The following is an 18034-nucleotide window of genomic DNA, read 5'->3' as shown; positions in this document are numbered from 1 at the left end:
TAAGCTGATTACGGGGCTGGGGCACCTTCCTTATGAGGAAAGGCTACGGCGTTTGGGCCTCTTCAGCCTAGAAAAGAGACGCTTGAGGGGGGACATGATTGAGACATACAAAATTATGCAGGGGATGGACAGAGTGGATAGGAAGATGCTCTTTACACTCTCACATAATACCAGAACCAGGGGACATCCACTAAAATTGAGTGTTGGGCGGGTTAGGACAGACAAAAGAAAATATTTCTTTACTCAGCGCGTGGTCAGTCTGTGGAACTCCTTGCCACAGGATGTGGTGCTGGCGTCTAGCCTAGACGCCTTTAAAAGGGGATTGGACGAGTTTCTGGAGGAAAAATCCATTATGGGGTACAAGCCATGATGTGTATGCGCAACCTCCTGATTTTAGGAATGGGTTAAGTCAGAATGCCAGATGTAGGGGAGAGCACCAGGACGAGGTCTCTTGTTATCTGGTGTGCTCCCTGGGGCATTTGGTGGGCCGCTGTGAGATACAGGAAGCTGGACTAGATGGGCCTATGGCCTGATCCAGTGGGGCTGTTCTTATGTTCTTATGTTCTTATGTTCACTCCACCCCTGTACGTTGCAATTACGCTCCTTTAGAAATCCCCAGCACGCAAGCCCCACCCTCTCTTGCATGGAAGGCTGCAGTGGCTCCAGGGAGGCGCCAGGGGTCGCTGTTGCGGAGGTCGCTCTAGCTCGCTTCCTTCCCCTCTCAGCTTTCCCCCATCATCCCCTGCGACGGCTGGCCTTGCTCTCTTCCTCTGCCGCCATTGCAGCGACTGTTCGGTGGACCCTCACCATGGTGAGCCAATCCGTTTTCATCCTCCGTGGGGCGCCTCGGAAGAGCCGCGACCCTGGGGCTCCGTGTCCTTGGGGCTCCCCAGAAAAGCCCCGGGGTGGAATGAGGAGCGAACGGGGCCTTCGGAGGACTGGGAGCCCCGTAGTTGGAGGTCTCGGCTCCCTGTGGCAGCTGTATGGGAAGAAGCATCCCACTGGGTCCCCTGGCAAGGAAGGGGTTAACGCCATGCATTTAGTTAACGTTTTGCTTCTACTTGCCTGTAATAAGTGCCCAGTCCTAGACCTGTCTACTCAGAAGTAAGTCCCATTAGAGTCAGTGGGGCTTACTCCCAGTTAAGTGTTGATGGGAGTGCAGCCTGAGAGCCAAATCCTGTCCCTGTCTACTCAGAAGTAAGGCCAATTATTATTAATAGGGCTTACACCCAGGTAAGTTTGGATAGGACTGCAGCCTCAGAGCCCACACCCATGCCTGTCTACTCAGAAGTAAGGCCAATTTGATTATTTGATTTTTCTCTGTAAACCGCTTTGTGAACTTTTAGTTGAAAAGCGGTATATAAATACTGTTAATTATTATTATTATTATAGTCAGTGGGGCTTACTCCCAGGTAAGTGTGGATAGGATAGCAGCCTGAGAGTCCAATCTTGTGCCTTTCTACTTAGGCCCATTATAGCCAATGGGGCTTACTCCCAAGTAGTTGTGGATAGGATTCCAGCTTTACTTCCAGGTAAGCACAGGCAGGATTGCTGCTTTAAAGCCCAGTCCTATGCATGTTGACTCTGAAGTCCCATTATAGTTCATGGGGCTTAGTCCCAAGTAAGGGGATGGAAAGGTGAGACACAAATATTTTATGTAAACTCACTAGGCTTTCCTTAGGCGGATTATATCCGAGGAGCTTAGGAAGGCATGTATGCATGTTCCCTGTTCTTCACAACAGCCTTATGAGGTAGGTTAGGCTGAGAAATAATTACTGGCTCCAGGACATTCTGCAAGGTTTGTGGCAGAATGAGAATTTAAAGTCAAGGCTTGTTAGCTCTAGGTCAGTGGTCTAACCTTTTCCGTGCCATGGTCCCAATAAATAAAATTATGGGACTGGGGACCCACCGTTGAACCTGCTCCCCCCCCAGGACCCGATCTGCCTACCCCCATAACACGTCCTAGCACTTTTCACTGTAACCAAAAATTCTTACAAGCGGGAAAAGCAAGCAGAAAAAATTGCTATGAAACCTGGCGGTAGTGAAAGCTACTTTAGCACAATTGTTGAAAACTTGAGCAAGGCTGGAGCACAATTTCCTGGTATCTGAAGGGGTATGCCGGATGCCTCCCCTTTTACCTGGTGATGCTCTAGTACACCAGTAGTTTTCAACCTTTTTCATTCCCATAAGTTGCTGTGACCCCACAAGTGATGCTTCAGAACCCCTTTGGGGCCCTGCCCCAAGATTGAAGGACACTGCTCTAGATCAATATTTTACCTACTACTTAATCCAGGATTACTACTTAATCCTATCTCATTGGGATGCAAGGATTTTATACATGCCTGTTGGGAATGAGAGTGCCTTGCTGGGTTGGAGAGAGAGATTGTCCTTTTGCTTTCTTTTGGGGGGGCAACAATAGGTTTTTCCCCCCAATAGCTGTGCTTTGCTTCCATGCTCCTTCTGCTTGTACAGCGTACGCCGCACTTAAAGATTCACGTTTTAAGATATCTTATTAAATGTATTTCTTACATAGCAAGGCTTTGTGTGAACTCACCAAGCCTTTGTACCTGGAACTTCCAAAAGGAGCCAAGTTTCCCCTTTCTCTTTTGCTGGACCAGCTTCTCCATATTACTTGTGAAAAACCCATTTGAAACTGGTGATGCCTGATTCTTTTGCATGGTTACTGGAAAGTAAATCCTGCTATGTGTGCAGCAGGGCTTCTTTTTAAGTAAGGGTACATAGCTACAGTCTTCAATTTGCCTTATACCAGCAGAAGAATGAAGTAGCAATTCCTGGTGCAGCCTGTTCTTTCAGCCCGTTTTGCTGCACTTGTATACAAGCCTGTTCTTTCAGCCCGTTTTGCTGCACTTGTAGACAAGTTTCAACACTCAGAGTGTTGGAAAATCCAGTGTCATTTTCTCCTCCTTGCTCAGAGCTGCTAGGCTTGGTTTTAACAGGCTTCTCTCTCTCTCTCTGTTTTTGTCCTCCTCTTCTATCAGTCATCCCACAAGACCTTCAAGATTAAGCGCTTCCTTGCCAAGAAGCAGAAGCAGAACCGGCCAATCCCACAATGGATCCGCATGAAAACTGGCAACAAGATCAGGTAAGCCTCGCCTGCTTCTTATGGGGCACCCCACAACCACTTATGGGGTGCCCTGGGAGGACCTTCTCCTGAATGTTGGCTGGCTCTGCAGGGGGAATTCAAGGAACTAAGGTTGCTGTTGGGGTTGGAGCAAGGGTACTTCCCTGTTACTGTGGTCCTCTTGTGCGCTTTTTGCAAATGCTCCAGCCCCACTTGCATTCTTGAGCCCCGAGTCTGATGTTGCTGGGACAGAAATGAGTGTCCCTGGTATCCCCAGTTGTAGGACTAGTGGTGGGAGGTATTATATCCACACTTACTGGGCATTCATCCTTTGGAGAAGAGTTAAGTGCTGAGTCATCCCATGTTTTGTAATGCAAAATCGAGTCCCAGCACAAGAGAATTTCCTGTCTTGGCACAGTTCTCACCCTCAGAAATGGGTGTAAGTCTTGAATTTATTTCCACACTGCCTGAATAGCAATAGGGCTTCACACCTCCTTCAGTGCTTATTTGGGACTGGAGAAGGGACTTCTTCCTGGTGGTGAGCCTTTCTGTTAGCTTTGCTTGACAGAAGGTTTGATGGGGCTGTGGGTGGGAGACCAGCTAATTTGCTTTCTCCCACCCCCTCCTCCATGGCTCACTTCCACTTTTGGCCTCAGTTCTGAAATGGGAAGGGCTTTACTCTCCCGCTCTGGGGCTGTTCCTCCTTCGCTGGCTTATGGAAACATAGCCCCTTATATCCAGGCTTCTTGGCAGGAGCAGAAGGTTCTCCATTGCCTTTGGCAACAGAGCCATGCCTCTGGCTAGTTTCAGCTCTGTACTTGCAGTGATCTTAACACTGTTGAGCTGTGTGTGTCAGGGCACAAGCTCCTGTGGGCCCCCAGCAATATTGCCCCCCTCCCCAGCCCCATTCTGTTGGCCCTCATGCCAAGGACCTCAGGAGTCCCCTCCTAGCAAGGCCCCTTGTAGGCACCCAAAGGTGCCTGCTGACAAACTGGAAAACCTTTGCCTTAAAAACAGTCCATTCTCATTCTGTTATTTTGCCAGCTCTTCCCACTGTGCATGTTCCTTGCCACATTTCCTATCTGTTTTTCCCTCTTCATATCTCCTACATTTGTAGCACGATGGCTTTCTCCTGTCTATCCATTCATGAAAAGCCATGTTTTGGTGCAGTGCCAGGTGTGTTGAAGGAGCACTTCTTAAGGTGGCAAGGATTTTCTAAAGAATTTTTCAAAAGCAGGCTGCAATTGCAGTGCTTCATTCTGTGGGAGCACTGCCATGACCCTGCTGAGAGTATACCTGTTAGGAGCCTTCCTCTCTTCTGAACTGTGGAGAATTGTGCTCCTCCCAACAGGGACAAATGTGTCTGAGAAGAATTTGGTAATAATAGCAAATGAAGATTAGATCTCCTAGGTAAAGATTTGAACATAGACTTCAAGCAAGTAGCTTGCTTTTGTTTGGGTCCCTGTAGCAGTGGGCCTTTGGAGTTTAAAATCTGCAGGTTGAAATGTTGCATCTCTTTACCCTCCGAAACAAGGCTGGTGTGTACTCAGAGGAGGGGAGGAGGTTACATGGGAGTGAGAAACTCACACTAGCCACCCTTTTGTCGAGAGTGCCTCGTGCGTTCAAGGGAGGATAGCTAATTCGGTATCCTGCAATTGGTTGAATGGTGCTTGGGATTTTGGTTTGTTGAAAACTGTGCTTTGCTTACTAATTGTGCTCCTTTTGTTCTAGGTACAACTCCAAAAGGAGACACTGGCGAAGGACCAAGCTTGGGCTGTAAAGAGAAGCCACAACAACCCAAGGGAGGCATCTGAACTGCATTTACAAAACACCCCCACCCCGCTACCAGCCCTATTTTCAGGGCTTAAATCCCATCATGTGGTGCCCAGTTTTTTTCCTGTTTCTAAACCTCTTATTTTTACAAGAGGTTTTTGAAATGATTAAAAACTGAATAATGGAAAGCTTTGCGGTTGATGTTTGTCTTTTTCTGTTGTTCCAAACCCATTTGTACAGCTGAATTCTCTTTGCCATTAGAAAGGAGCTTATGAATAAAAATGAGATTTGAATGCAAGTCTGACAAATTAGCCATTTCTGGTAGGATTTACTAGTCATGCTTGCTAGGCCCAGCAGTGAGGCGGAAGGGGCAGGCAAGAATACAAAAGGCTTAATGGCTGTGGAGTTGGCATCTCTTGCATGGGAGGCTGAGAACACCCAACCATGTCTTAGTGGGCAAATAGCTTGAAATAAGCAGGCAAAAAATGTGCTGTGCCAGTTTGGGATGGAGAAACATGGTCCTTGGAGGCTGGAAACGTGTCATCTTGTCACTGGTCTTGGCTGAGAAGGGTCCAAGCAGAGACTGCAAATAAAGCAAGGGGGAAATGTAGGGGTAAAAGAAGATGGGGGCCAAGCCATGAGTCCATCTAGCTCAATATTGCTCAAAGTCAAGCCATGAGTCCATCTAGCTCAATATTGTTCCTTATAGCAGCACTGCATCCTTTCAGGCAGAGGGGTATTTTCCAGTCCCATCTGGAAATGTAAGGGATTCATCCCTAAGGTCCTTGGAAGGAACTGGTGAGCAGTGGGCGCTGGCCAAAACACCACCACAGACAAGGCACCATGGATAATTGGGGCATCGTGTGGCCCTCACATTTCTCTTTCATGCATAAGGGCATTTCCTACATGCTGTGTATTTATGTTAGGAAACACATACTGGTGACTCAGGCTTCGTGCTTGATCCAGATGGCACATCTAATTTGAGGAAATCTTCACAGCTCTCAAACAGCAAGCTCGTCCTTGCTATTTTGAGTGCCGTTTGAATTCGTAGTCAAAGTTGTGGTACTGACACATATTGGCTAGTGCCTGTAGCACCACTTTTTGAAAGGGACACTGCTTCCCACTCTCACAAGTGCCTTTCAATTTCACTCTTTTTAAAGTTTATTTTTAAATTAGTTCTCTTTTCTTGAAATTGCGGATGTTCTACCCTATGATTTAAGGGAAACTCACAACCAGCGAGCTTCTCCACCACAGCCAAGCGTTTGCCACACTGGAATCTATTTGCTTTTCTCTTGAACCCACTCCTTTATTTAAGTTATGCATTCTCTTTCCCACTGCTGGAATGTACAGGATCCTGATAACACAAGACAAGTGTCAGAAAATGAATAAGCCCTGACCCAATTCTCAGAAAATCTGTGAGGAGATGGGAGTCATGGAATACCCACAGCCCTTTCCAGTGGATTTATTTTGTAGTTTGTTATCTGAAACTGAGAAATGCCCCTATAGTTCAAAAGATTGCACGTGACACTTTCTAAGTGTGTTTTTGAAATTATTCCCATGTGACTTGGGCAAAGCCTGTGCTGGTTCATGTCTCAACAACTCTGCAATAAAGGCCTATAAATAAGGCATGAGTTAAAAATTAAGTTAGCCAGGGTGTGACAAAAGCAATTCCCACATCTGATTTTTTTTTCCAAGGGAAGAGAAATAGCTGTGTTACCAATTGGGTAGGTAGAGGATAACCATATGAAGCTGTTGTACTGAGTTTTCATTGGGCCATCTAGCTGGCAGCAGTTCTCCAACATTTTAAACTTCAGTTCTCATCTGTACTTGGATATGCCATGTATAGGTGACTTTTCTAGGTGCAAAATCCAAACCACTCAGCTATGACCCCCAGAAGACAGATTACAGTGGATCACTGTCCAATTTCTTGAAAATTAGTTGGTGACCTCTGGGTTTCTCAGATTGCTTGGACCAGGTCTGATCCTGCAAGACATTTTCTGGTGTTCTTAAGCAAGACTGCATACTCAGGATCATTCAGCACAGCCTAGCCATGCTGAATCAGATGAGTCTGCACTCTGGCCTCGTAAACTCAAAACAGAACTGCTAAGCAAAACTACAGAATGAGAGTGAAGTCAGCTCAACCATGAATTAAAATTACAGGTTGCCACCTTTTGATAAATACCATTTTTAAAAAAAACAGGCAGAGTTCAGCTTCCTGAGAATCTCCTACTTTTCAAAAGCAAGGTCAAGTTTCTAGCTCTTCAGATCACTGAAAATATGTGAGCAATGTCCACCAAAATTTCTGAAGTCAGCTGAGAATCTCAGTGAGCTTTCCAGCTGTTCTGGGTAGGGCTAAGTATACTTCCTTGCCACTCCCCATGACTAAAGTCCCCAGAACTATAAATTATGCAAATTAAAAACATGGCAAATATTCAACATCTACATAATATTCACAGACTGCAGAATTGATTTTCCTTTTTTCTTGGTATAGAATTTTTGTGGGGAAGGCGATGGGGTTCGCACCCTGGACACAGCTGCTTTTCAGGGAGCAGGAGAATTTAAAGTAGCTTTTCCAGGTTGCCATCTTAGCCATGCTGATGTGACACCAGCTTCATTTGTCTGCCCCTTTCCCCCCAGAATTTCAAACCTTGGATTTCTCAACAGCCCAGAGGCTGGCTGGGCAGGTTTGCTGCAGCCAAATCATGGTCAACCATCCCCTGGGCTTCCTCTGGCTCCGATCTTATCCCCCCCAGGAGAAGCTGCAAGGAAAATTGCAGCTCACAGTCAACTCATAATCAACAGGTCAAACTGCAGCTCACAGCCAACAGGTCAAACCACCTCTCCCACACAGCAGACTCCTATCTCTCTTGAAAGAAGGCAATGGCTTGTCTGAACATGTTCCTGAAATAAGACAGCCCGGTGGCTGCCCGGCTCCTCTGCTCGCCATCCTGAGTCTCCTTGCAGGCCCCTTTTGAGTCATGGATCCCTCCCCACCTGGAGGGCGCACAGTTGTTGTTGGTGTTGCCAGCTCTTAGCAGGGCCAGGTCTTCCTCGCAGGCCCCTGAGAGCTCCTTCAGTTCCTGGGGAGTATCGGCACGGAGATATTGCCACGCTTTGCGGCCATTGTGGTCCCGAAGGCTGGTGTTGGCCCCGTAGGCTCCTACCAACACCTTGATGACCATCTCGTGGCCCTGCAGGGCAGCCAAGTGCAGGGGAGTGAGCCGACCACTGGCTGTGAAGACGTTGACATCGACTGGGTAGCAGTGCTGCTCAGCAAATGTGATCACCTCAATCAAGTCTTCATGCCGGCCGTGCTTGGCCAGCCAGTGGAGGACAGTGAAGCCGGTGACAAAGTCTCTCCTGGAGAGCAGGCTGGGATCCTGAGTGAGCAGGTTGAGGATGCTTGCAGCGTCACCATCCGCCACGGTCAGCATCCACTCGTGCTCCAGTGGGTCCAGAGCCAAGGAGAGATCCTCCGAATTGACTTCCAGATACTCCTGCTCATGCAACCCATCCACGGAGGTGACGTTGCTATCGGCAACACCCTTGGTGGATGCCGGCAGCCACATGGGTTTCACCTGACTGCTCTGCAGCAACATTTCCTTTAGCCCTTTCCTCCTTGTGCTGCCATAACTTACAGAGAGTCTGGCTCCATCTGGTCCCATTGCCCAGTTACCTGACCGCCTGCTGGACCGGCCGAGACTCCTGTTAGGCAAATGTGCTCGGCGGAGAATCAGGCTTTCTGCACGGGTGCCAGGACTCGGGGATTGGCTGCCCTCAGCTCCCTTCACCTGAGACTGGGAGGTGCCCACCTGACCACCAAACAGCTTGCTGCCTGGCCGTCCTCGTTCCAAGCTCTCCTCCCTTTGCCACTTGGCCATCTTCCCTCCTCCAGGCTCCATCCTTCCTCAGGAGGCTCTCCTACAGCTCTTGTGAAGCCATGACCAGTTCTTCCAGGAAGCTGCAAGGACTGCGCACTGCCTCCCTCTCTGACAAGCTCCTCAGCCCTCAAACAGCATCAGCATTTCCTGATTTCTGCATGCAAAAGAGGAACAAAGAGTTACCCAGGAGGAAGAAAACACTTGTGAAATAGGCCAGCCTTGGCCTAGAGGCAAGAAGATGAAGATTTCAGGGTAAGACAAAATCGCTTCCTGTGGATTGGTGGTTTTCAAAGACTTAGTAGAACCCCTAGGTTCTTATTGTCTTTGTGTCCTTGCTGTCCATTGATGGGCTTCCCCACCTTTGGAAAAGGTTATCTGTTCCAGGTTTGTTGCATGCACAGAGCCACAGCCTGCAAAATCTCTCCTAAACATTGCTGCTTGCAAGTAAAGCCAAGCACCCATCTCCCTGCATCCTTCAGTAACCAAAGTTCAGCCAAGGAGACTGTATCATCATCATCACTGTGGATATAAATTTGGAATTGATGTGCACTCATTTTGTGTTATCTTAAAAAATCTCCTCATTTCATGTCCCTTCCTCCACAGGTGGGAAACAATGGTTCCTGCCTCACTACTTGATTAAGGCTGCCATCCTGTACATACTTACCTGGGAGGAAGCCTCACTGAACTCAGTGGGATTTACTTCTGAGTAGACATATCTAGGTTTGCACTTCCAAGGCTGCTTTGTTCGATTGTGAATGATCACTTACCTTTACAGAATAATGACACTGACAGCCCCTCAGCCACACCATAGTTCCTTAACCCCAGCTTTACAGCACATTTACTTTTTCTTTATTTCTGTGTCTGCACGTACACACACCCACTGAAGATTTTGTGCCATGCATCTGATAATGAAGGGAACTGTCTCACAGAAAAGCTTGTGCTGAAATAAATTACTCTTGCAGTGTTTCTCAAACTGTGGGTCGAGCCAATTTCAGGTGTGTCCCCATTCCTTTCAATATTTTATTTTTAATATATTAGACTTGATGTATTAGTCATGGTATGTGACTGCATTTGGAGAACTGTTACAGACCTGTACTTTGAACAGGCTACTCTGTATTTTCTTTTAACAATGATAGTCAATTGGTCTTTCTCCTGGGTAAGTGTGGATAGGATTGCTGCCTAGGATTGTTAAAAAATTTTCTGCTTGATGAAGTCACTTCCGGTCATGACATCACTTCCAGTGGGTCCTGACAGATTCTCATTCTAAAAAGTGGGTCCCCGATGCTAAAAGTGTGAGAACCACTACTTTAAGGAAACAATTCTATACACCTTTTCTTGGGAGTAAGCCCCACAGGGACTTACTCCCAATGGGACATAATGGGAATTCTGAGCAGACATGCATAGGATTGCACTATAAGATGCTACAAGACTCCTTGCTGCTTTTGCTGCAATTGATGATCATGGCCACTCCTCTGGAAGTTGGAAGGAAATACTGCACCATTTTGTTCCATACAATCACGCCTATGTATTTTGCTATTAATAGTATCTTTGTGGGTGTCTGTGTACGATTTAGCTCACAGGAATGGTGCAGGGAACATCCTCCGGAGTGCTGGATTTTCTACTTCTCTAAACATGCAAGTACAATCGGGACTGACACATTATCATCGCAGAGTGCAGCCCAAGATGGTACCCAGCACCTTGTGATGCTGGCTCTGAAGAGCCTGCACAAAACCTCCGGACTACATGGTAAGACTTGTACAAAATGCAGGACTTTGGGGACCATTTCGCCTTGCTGCTCAAGGCTTTGTGCCAGTTTGGTTGGTATTTTGAGTTTGGTAAAAAAAAAAAAAACCTAAGAAGAGCCCTGCTGGATTAGGTCAAAAGCCCATCTAGTCCAGCTTCCTGTATCTCATAGTGGCCAACCAGATGCCTCAGGGAGCACACAACACAACAAGAGACCTGCATCCTGGTGCCACTCCCTTGCACCCGGCCTTGGGGGGGGGGGTAGCCTACTTCTAAAACCAGGCAGTTGCATACACCCATCATGGCTTATAATCTGTGATGGACTTTTCCTCCATAAATCTATCCAACCCCCTTTTGAAGGCATCTAGGCAAGACACCATCACCACGTCCTGTAGCAAGGAGTTCCACAGATTAATGACACATTGACTAAAGAAATATTTTTTTTTTGTCTGTGCTAACTCTCCCACGTTCAATGTTAGTGGATGTCGCCTGGTTCTGGGGTTGTGTGAGAGGGAAAAGAACATTCCTTTGTCCACTCTATCCATCACCTGCATAATTGTGTACATCTCAATCATGGTAACAATGGTATTACGAGAATGTGCTTTTTGGATTTTTTCTTATGAATCAACATGGTAATCCACGTTCTTGATCTCAGGGCCCCCTGTGGCAGTAGTGTCATTACAGGGTGTGGAGTGCACTGGGTGATACCATAAGGGGGTAAGACCAAAGGAGGGGAGTTGGACATTTCCTGGCTTGGCCAACTGGGAGGCCAAGTTTACTCAGCGGGTAGACCTGGGCTCCACATTGGGAAACCCAGTAACCTGGGCTCCAGAAACTTTTCTAGCCATTGCTGCCCTTCCCCTGTCCCTGCTCTGCCTGACCCCATCACCACCCTCCCTCTCTGCCCCACACTGGGTGACACCAACCCTAGTGATGCCATTGCCCTCTGGCTATCTTGATCCTTATTTTCAAGTAATGTGTTTTAAAATGGGTGGTAGTCTGAAATTTTCCTCCTTGGATCAGAGATAGAGCATAGTTTTTAAGTGTGATTTACAGTGTAATCCTATGCAAATTTACTTAGGAACACAGTGGGACTTGCTTTCAAGTAAGCCTGCATCAGATTGCCCTATAAGGACAGAATCCTAAACACACTTACTAGGGTGCAATTGCAGTCCCCTTTGAATTCAATGGGACTTACTTCTTAGTAAGCATATGAAAAGGTTTGAGGGTGACTGTGCTTTCCATAGTGTACACAGATTTATTTGCACTAACTTTGCCTCCAGCACAACACAGTTTCAAAACACACAGAAGTCATAAATAGCCATGTCAATCAACTAGGAGAAAAAAATTCCAAAGGCTACAGTAGGTAGTATCTTTTGTTATGGCTCTCAAAGAGGACCAAGTAGGAAGTAAGTTTTCCACAGTGCAAGCCTATGCATGTCTACTCAGAAGTAAAGCCTGCTTGAACACAGTGAGGTTTACACTCAGGTCAGTAGCCTCCCTTTCCTAAAGGCTGGTTGCTAAGGAAAACAATAAATAAAGAAATGTGGGAGGGAAGAAAATGTTGGGCAGTGATGGAAAATATTGTGCACTGTCTTTTTAAGAGCCAAGCCTAGAAGGCCTCAGGCTGAGACCGGCCATGTGAACCAACCGGGGAAACAGCTTCTGTTTTTGCAGCAGAAACTGGTGAGTGACTGGGCCTCGGGTGATCTCCTTTGGGGTTTGAGAAGTCCAGAGCCCTAATGAATTAGACAAGAGAGATGGTCCACAAATAAGTTGCACTTGCTTTCTTTCCACCCAACTAAGTTTTTGTGCACACAGCACCATGGAGTGCTGTAGGTGTGATGCACCCTTAATTAGATTAAGATGTGTTGTTAAATACTAAACAAAGGTGTAAAGCCCTAGCACAATTTAATGTAATTAAGGCTGTGTTCAGGGCCGGCTCAAATATGAGGCCAACTGAAGCACTTGCCTCAGGCACCAGATTGGCAGGGAGTGCCCACTCACCTCCTCTCATTTTCTGGATGGAAAAGGAAGAGGAAGTGTGGGGGAGAGGAGAATGGTGGGTTAGAGCTTTTGAGATATTTTCTCTTCTGTCCCCTCTTCCTTTTCTCATCTAGGGTGTGGGAGGAGCAAAGGCTGATACATAAGAAGGGGCTGCATTTAGCTCGCTGCCTCATGCCTCAGGAGGGCTTGAACCAGCCCTGGCTGCATCATATTTCTTGTCTTCTATTTTAAAACTGTCATGAAGTATAAAATTTGAGGGTTTGAAGAGTTCTGTGGCACTCAAACTTGCTCAATATGTTGGCTTAGGACCCACTAGGTGGGTCACGAGCCAATTTCAGATGGGTCCCCATTCATTTCAATATTTTATTTTTAATATATTAGATTTGATGCTACGATGGTATGTGACTGCATTTGGGGAAATGTTACAGACCTGTACATTTAACCAGCTGCTATGTATATTAACAATGATAGTCAATGAGATTTTTTAACAGTCTTAGGCTACAATCCTACCCGCAGTTACCCAGGAGTAACTGCGGGTAGGATTGCAGCCTGTTAAAAAATTTTCCTGCTTGATGTCATTTCTGGTCATGACATAACTTCAGGTGGGTCCTGACAGATTCTCATTCTAAAAAGCGGGTCCCGGTGCTAAATGTGTAAGAACCACTGTTCTAGATGGTCCTATGAAAGCCATGACCCTATTGCAGCTTTTAGTTTTTGGGAACAGGACTGGAACCAATGGGATGAGTGTTCACACCACAAGCAGTTATCGCTCTTTCATTTATTGGGGGGAAGGAACAATACCCTATCATCTGTCTCCAGCGTGAGTGGCAGTAGAAACTTTCTATCATTCTATATTGTTCTGATGCTTTCAGAACAGTACAACTTTAAAGACAGAATATAAATATCTTCTTAAAATATATTTACAAAAGTTTTGATACCTTCCCCCCCACTAAGTATTTAAATCTCAGAAGGCAAATATATTTGTTTCAAATATATTTGTTAGGCAAATATATTCCTACACCCACAGGTTGGGTAGGAAGAGATGAAGAGAAGATTCATTAGCAAATTCCTTCAGCACTGACTCTAGCAGTTTCTAGAGCTTAAAACAAAAAGAGAGAGAAACTAGAGCATGAATTGATGTGGAAATATCGCCCTCTGATTGGGAAGTCCTATTCCCCAACTCCTGATATATAGGGGGCATGATCTAAGCATTACTCTACAACAGCCCTGTAAGTAGCCTGAGATGGTGTGTTGCTTATGGCAAAACTTCAGGTGAGTTTTGAACAAGGGATTATTCAGCTCACAGATCAAACCCTTGGCTGGGGTGCTGAATCAGCTCTCTGCTCCCAGAAATACAAGCATGGATTTAAAGGTGACATGATGAAAACTGTCTGCGATTCAACTTCTCCTTATTCCCCTTTCATCACTTTATTAGGGTGCTGTTTTACCAGCGGTAAACCCAGCGTCCATTTCTTTGTACTCACAAGCTGTAGATCCTTCCTGGAGGCTGCCCTTCCTGCTAAGATTTCACTCCTGGCTCAACATTTTAAAAAAGAAACCAGAGATGACACATTGTTCCAGTGAAGAATGAGTCAGAGCCTCCTTTTTTTTTTTTTTTTTACCTTTCCAGGTGTGCCTGCACAGGGGTCGACGCTGAGCTGATGCTGCGGCCCGGTGGGTGTCCCCAACCTGGAACCCGCTGTGGCCTCTATGAACCCTGCAGCCGGCCTTGGAGATTCCTTCCTGTTCAAAAGCACGTCCCTTTGGTGCCTCGACGCTGCCTGCAGCCGGCTTGTGTGCCTTTGTGAGACGTTTGCCATCGGTGAGTCTTGCACTCTCTCGCACACTAAGAGAGCCAGAGGGTGACCTTTGCACCGCCTGTTCGCGACAACAGAGCAAGCCGCTGCATGTGATTGTTCAATCCTGCCTTCTATGCGGTGCTGAGCCTCGGTGGACAGCAATCTTAAGAGCAATGGGGGAGACCTCCCCCCCCCACTTTGGGGGAGAAGAAAAGTAACACTGTGCTCACAGCTCGAGAAGAAAAGTAACACTGTGCTCACAGCTCTAAATCCTCCATGTTGGCAGAGCAACAGATCCAGGGACAGCAGCCTAGAAAGGAGGGGCCCCAGAAAACCAGTCAGGCCAGCCACCTTGCAAGGGATTGACTTTGGACTCCATCCCTGGAAGGAGCCACTCATCAAAGGACGCTGGGAAGGGGTTGATACCGTTCTGCTTGGAAAACACATGTAAATACAGATTAAGAGAGCTGCACAGCACTCATGCTTCAGTTTCAAAGTGCCTCACATACAGTATCTCAGTTATTCCAAGCTGCCTAACTCTCAGTGGTGTCGCTAAGGAGGGGGAGGCCAACACCGGGTGATGCGCACGGGTGCACGGGGTGGGGGGTGACACCACTACTGGCCAAAATTTTTAAAATCTTGGTACACTCATATAATACCATAATTTTATATATCATTCGATGCATAATTTCATGCAGAATGCAATGAAACAAAATGTGTTGTCTTTATTCTATCAAAAGTTATAGCCAAAAAACCAGTGGGGCAGCGCAATGGTGCGTCTTCACGCCCACCACCTGGGGCACCTATCATGGGGGTGACGTGCTGGCCTCCCACACAGGGTGATGCAAACCCCAGTGATGCCACTGCTAATACTGAGTCAGGTGCTTCATTCAGATGGCTCAGGATAAGCAAGCAGGGAGTGGCTGCAGCTCTCCAGGGCTTCAGGCAGGGGTCTTTGCCAAGGTGGTGCCAGGGATTGAACCTGGCTCCTTCTGCCTGCAAAGCATGTGCTTCACCACTGAGTTAAGGGTCCTTTATCCTTGTGACAACCCTGTGTGGAAGGTCAGTATTAACCCTGTGAGTACAGAAGCTCTACTGTGGAAGAGGGCAAAAGTCCATCCAGCGAGGGGTCCTGATTCCCACAGAAGTTTTACAGTATTGTGACTCACTCCAAAAACTGGAGATTACATCATTAAAGGAGGGATCAAAGTAGAAATAAGTGGCAGGATAAGAGAATATTTGAATGAAGAAATTTAATTTTTTTTTTTTGATACTGTTGTACTGTCTGCTGTTGTACTGCATGGCTATGGAGAGGTCTCATGACAAGCTCCTGCATGTCAACATTTACCACTGGTAAGAAGCACTGAAATAATACCTTGAATGCTAATATCTTGAGCATATACAGAGTGCTAATGTCACAGTAACACACAATCACTTTTCCTTGGCTGAAGATTCCAGGAGAAAAGCTATATTAGTGCATAGTCCTGAGTCATCAACCTGTGGGATGGTGGCTCAGAGCCTAAGGCTGCAATCCTAAACACACTTTCCTGAGAGTAAGCCCCATTGAACAAAATAGAACTTACTTCTGAGTAGAACTGGTTAAGATTGTGCCCTAACAGTACAATCCTATACATCAGTGTTTCTTAAACTGTGGGTCGGGACCCACTAGGTGGGTTGCGAGCCAATTTCAGGTGGGTCCCCATTCATTTCAATATTTTATTTTTAATATAGTAGACTTGATGCTGCCATGGTATGTGACTGCATTTGGGGAAATGTTACAGCTCTTAACAAGCTACTCTGTATATTCTTTTAACAAAGATAGTAAATGGGACTTACTCCTGGATAAGTGTGGGTAGGACTGCAGCCTACGATTGTCAAAAAATTTTCCTGCTTGATTATGTCACTTGGTACATCCTGACAGATTCTCATTCTAAAAAGTGGATTCCAGTACTAAATGTGTGAGAACCACTGCTATACATATTTTCTCAGAAGTAAGTCCCACTGTATCCAGTGGGGCTTACTCTCAGTGTGCACAGTAATTCAGTCTGAGACTACAATCCTAAGCACACTTACCTGGAAGTACTTACTGAACACAGTTGGACTTACTTCAGAGTAGATATGCCTAGGATCCTACAGCTAGGTAAGCACCAGTGCTCTCAGATTCATGCTCTGAGGAAAATAAAACTAACTTTAAAAGACTGATATGAATGCTAAGCCCCACTATTAGAAAGTACTTAACACCTTAGAGGAGTGACTTGTTTACAGTGCTCAGTTTTTCCAAAGGTCATAACTTACTCTTTCGGATGCACGCAGAATAGTTCTGTCCTCCGCCAGTTTCTTGCCTTGTCCTAAAGTCAAGTGTTTCCTGAAGATTACGAAGAGCAATGTCACTTCCTCATAATAAAATAAAAGTTCTTCATGGCTTCTGGGCTGATTGGGGGGGGGGGGGAGATAATCATGAAGGAAAAGAGGCAGAGCGTCCTTGTGGCCAGCACACTCTGATGAATGAAAACATATGAGATGGGGGGATTAAAAAAAAAAAAAAGCCACATTCTGGTAGTGGCCTTTATTGGAGCTGACCAAATCACTGCAAAATCTTTTCTCCAGAACTCTTCATTGGTTGGGATGGTAAGCAGAGCAGAAAGGAAGGTGGGAGGGCCTGAGTCAGTAGCCCCCCCATGTCTGCCATTAGTGTCCTAAAATGGAGCACAGGAGGATTTAAACACATTCAATGACAACTAGCCTCACTAGGTGCCAGGCAGAATCTCAATTTGCACTCGGGGCTTCTGGGAAAAGGAAGGAGACAATAATAGCTGTTTCCCCACATTCAGAATATGTATTTATATTTTCCTCCAACAAGCTCAGGGTGGTGAATATAGGTCCTCCCCTCCTTTTGTCCTCACAACAACCCTGTGAGGTGGGTGAGGCTGGGAGAATAAAATGTCCAGCAGTTATTCTGTTCTGTCCCCATTCCTAGTTGAAACACACAGGTCCCTCATCAGGCAGAGTGCAGAGGTCACAGGGAAACATTTTAATATTTATATTAGCAATTCTGTTTGACATTAAATAGCCCAAGTCTTCCAGGTGCCTGAGGAGAGCTGGCAAAGGCTGCCCCCTTTACCAGGTGATGTGCTAACTTCTGCTCCTCCCTGGATTGGAAAATGAAGAGGGAGACAGAGCAAAACAGGAGGTACAGAGGAAAGTGTCTCCAATGCACTGGCCCATCACTCTCCTCATTTTCATTCTTCCTTTTTAAATCCAGGAATGGGAGGAGGAGGAGAAGAAGCATTGGGAACGGGTGGACAGATGTACAAGGGTACCCTCCACCAATTCGCTACCTGAAAGAACGACCTCAGCTGGCCACATGCATGGGCCAGCACTGATTAATAGCAAAAATTGTGAAAGGTGTACCAAACTGTGCCTTCTCCTTAATCTAGGAGGTGCTTTTCCTTGGCTGCAGATTCAAGACCAGTTATACTAGCGCAGGGGTGCTCAATAGGTGGATCGCGATCTACCGGTAGATCGCGAGGCAAAATGAGTAGATCGCGGAGCCCTGTCTCTCCAAACTGTTAATATGTCAGTTTCGTAACTAGCGCATAGTCATGAGACATCAAGCTGTGGAACAGTGGATGAGCCTAGTCTAGGTGCATTTCTAGATATATCCACCAGGGGCAGTGTATGGTTAACTTTTGTTGTCAGGACACACTAGTGCTACCAAAAGCACATTTATCAAGAAGTAAGTCCCATTC

The 18034-nt window shown here is 46.3% G+C and overlaps 2 protein-coding genes and 1 non-coding gene across 4 annotated transcripts; 2 read left to right on the top strand and 1 right to left on the bottom strand.

The window, feature by feature from the left end:
* Positions 1-678: 678 nt before the first annotated feature.
* On the top strand, positions 679-5043 carry RPL39 (ribosomal protein L39). Its single transcript, XM_066640142.1, has 3 exons — positions 679-811; positions 3000-3103; positions 4814-5043. Exons 1-3 carry the CDS (start codon positions 809-811, stop codon positions 4860-4862), a joined length of 156 nt encoding a protein of 51 aa, XP_066496239.1. The 5' UTR covers positions 679-808; the 3' UTR covers positions 4863-5043.
* On the top strand, positions 4313-4441 carry LOC136663381 (small nucleolar RNA SNORA69). Its single transcript, XR_010795025.1, has one exon. It is a non-coding gene; the product is annotated as a small nucleolar RNA SNORA69 (small nucleolar RNA).
* Positions 5044-6157: 1114 nt separating the features above from the next.
* On the bottom strand, positions 6158-16625 carry SOWAHD (sosondowah ankyrin repeat domain family member D). Of its 2 annotated transcripts, none has more exons than XM_066640119.1 (2): positions 16581-16625; positions 6158-8890 (listed from the first exon to the last, which is right to left on the bottom strand). In XM_066640119.1, exon 2 carries the CDS (start codon positions 8755-8757, stop codon positions 7714-7716), a length of 1044 nt encoding a protein of 347 aa, XP_066496216.1. In that variant the 5' UTR covers positions 8758-8890; positions 16581-16625; the 3' UTR covers positions 6158-7713. The 2 variants fall into 2 exon arrangements, with proteins under 2 accessions (XP_066496216.1, XP_066496215.1); XM_066640118.1 differs by lacking the exon at positions 16581-16625 and adding an exon at positions 14109-14353.
* Between the last annotated feature and the right edge of the window lie 1409 nt (positions 16626-18034).

Source organism: Tiliqua scincoides, chromosome 12 (assembly GCF_035046505.1).
Source record: "Tiliqua scincoides isolate rTilSci1 chromosome 12, rTilSci1.hap2, whole genome shotgun sequence".
Classification (NCBI taxonomy): Eukaryota; Metazoa; Chordata; class Lepidosauria; order Squamata; family Scincidae; genus Tiliqua; species Tiliqua scincoides.
The sequence above is the reverse complement of the archived record's forward strand: the minus strand, read 5'-3'. Positions and strand labels throughout refer to the sequence as shown.

Bases quoted from the DNA above. Each gene is read 5' to 3' on its own strand.
- RPL39 (XM_066640142.1), top strand. The intron at 3,104-4,813 runs GTAAGCCTCGCC...CTTTTGTTCTAG, and splicing joins AAAACTGGCAACAAGATCAG to GTACAACTCCAAAAGGAGAC.
- SOWAHD (XM_066640119.1), bottom strand. From the start codon at position 8,757: ATGGAGCCTGGAGGAGGGAAGATGGCCAAGTGGCAAAGGGAGGAGAGC.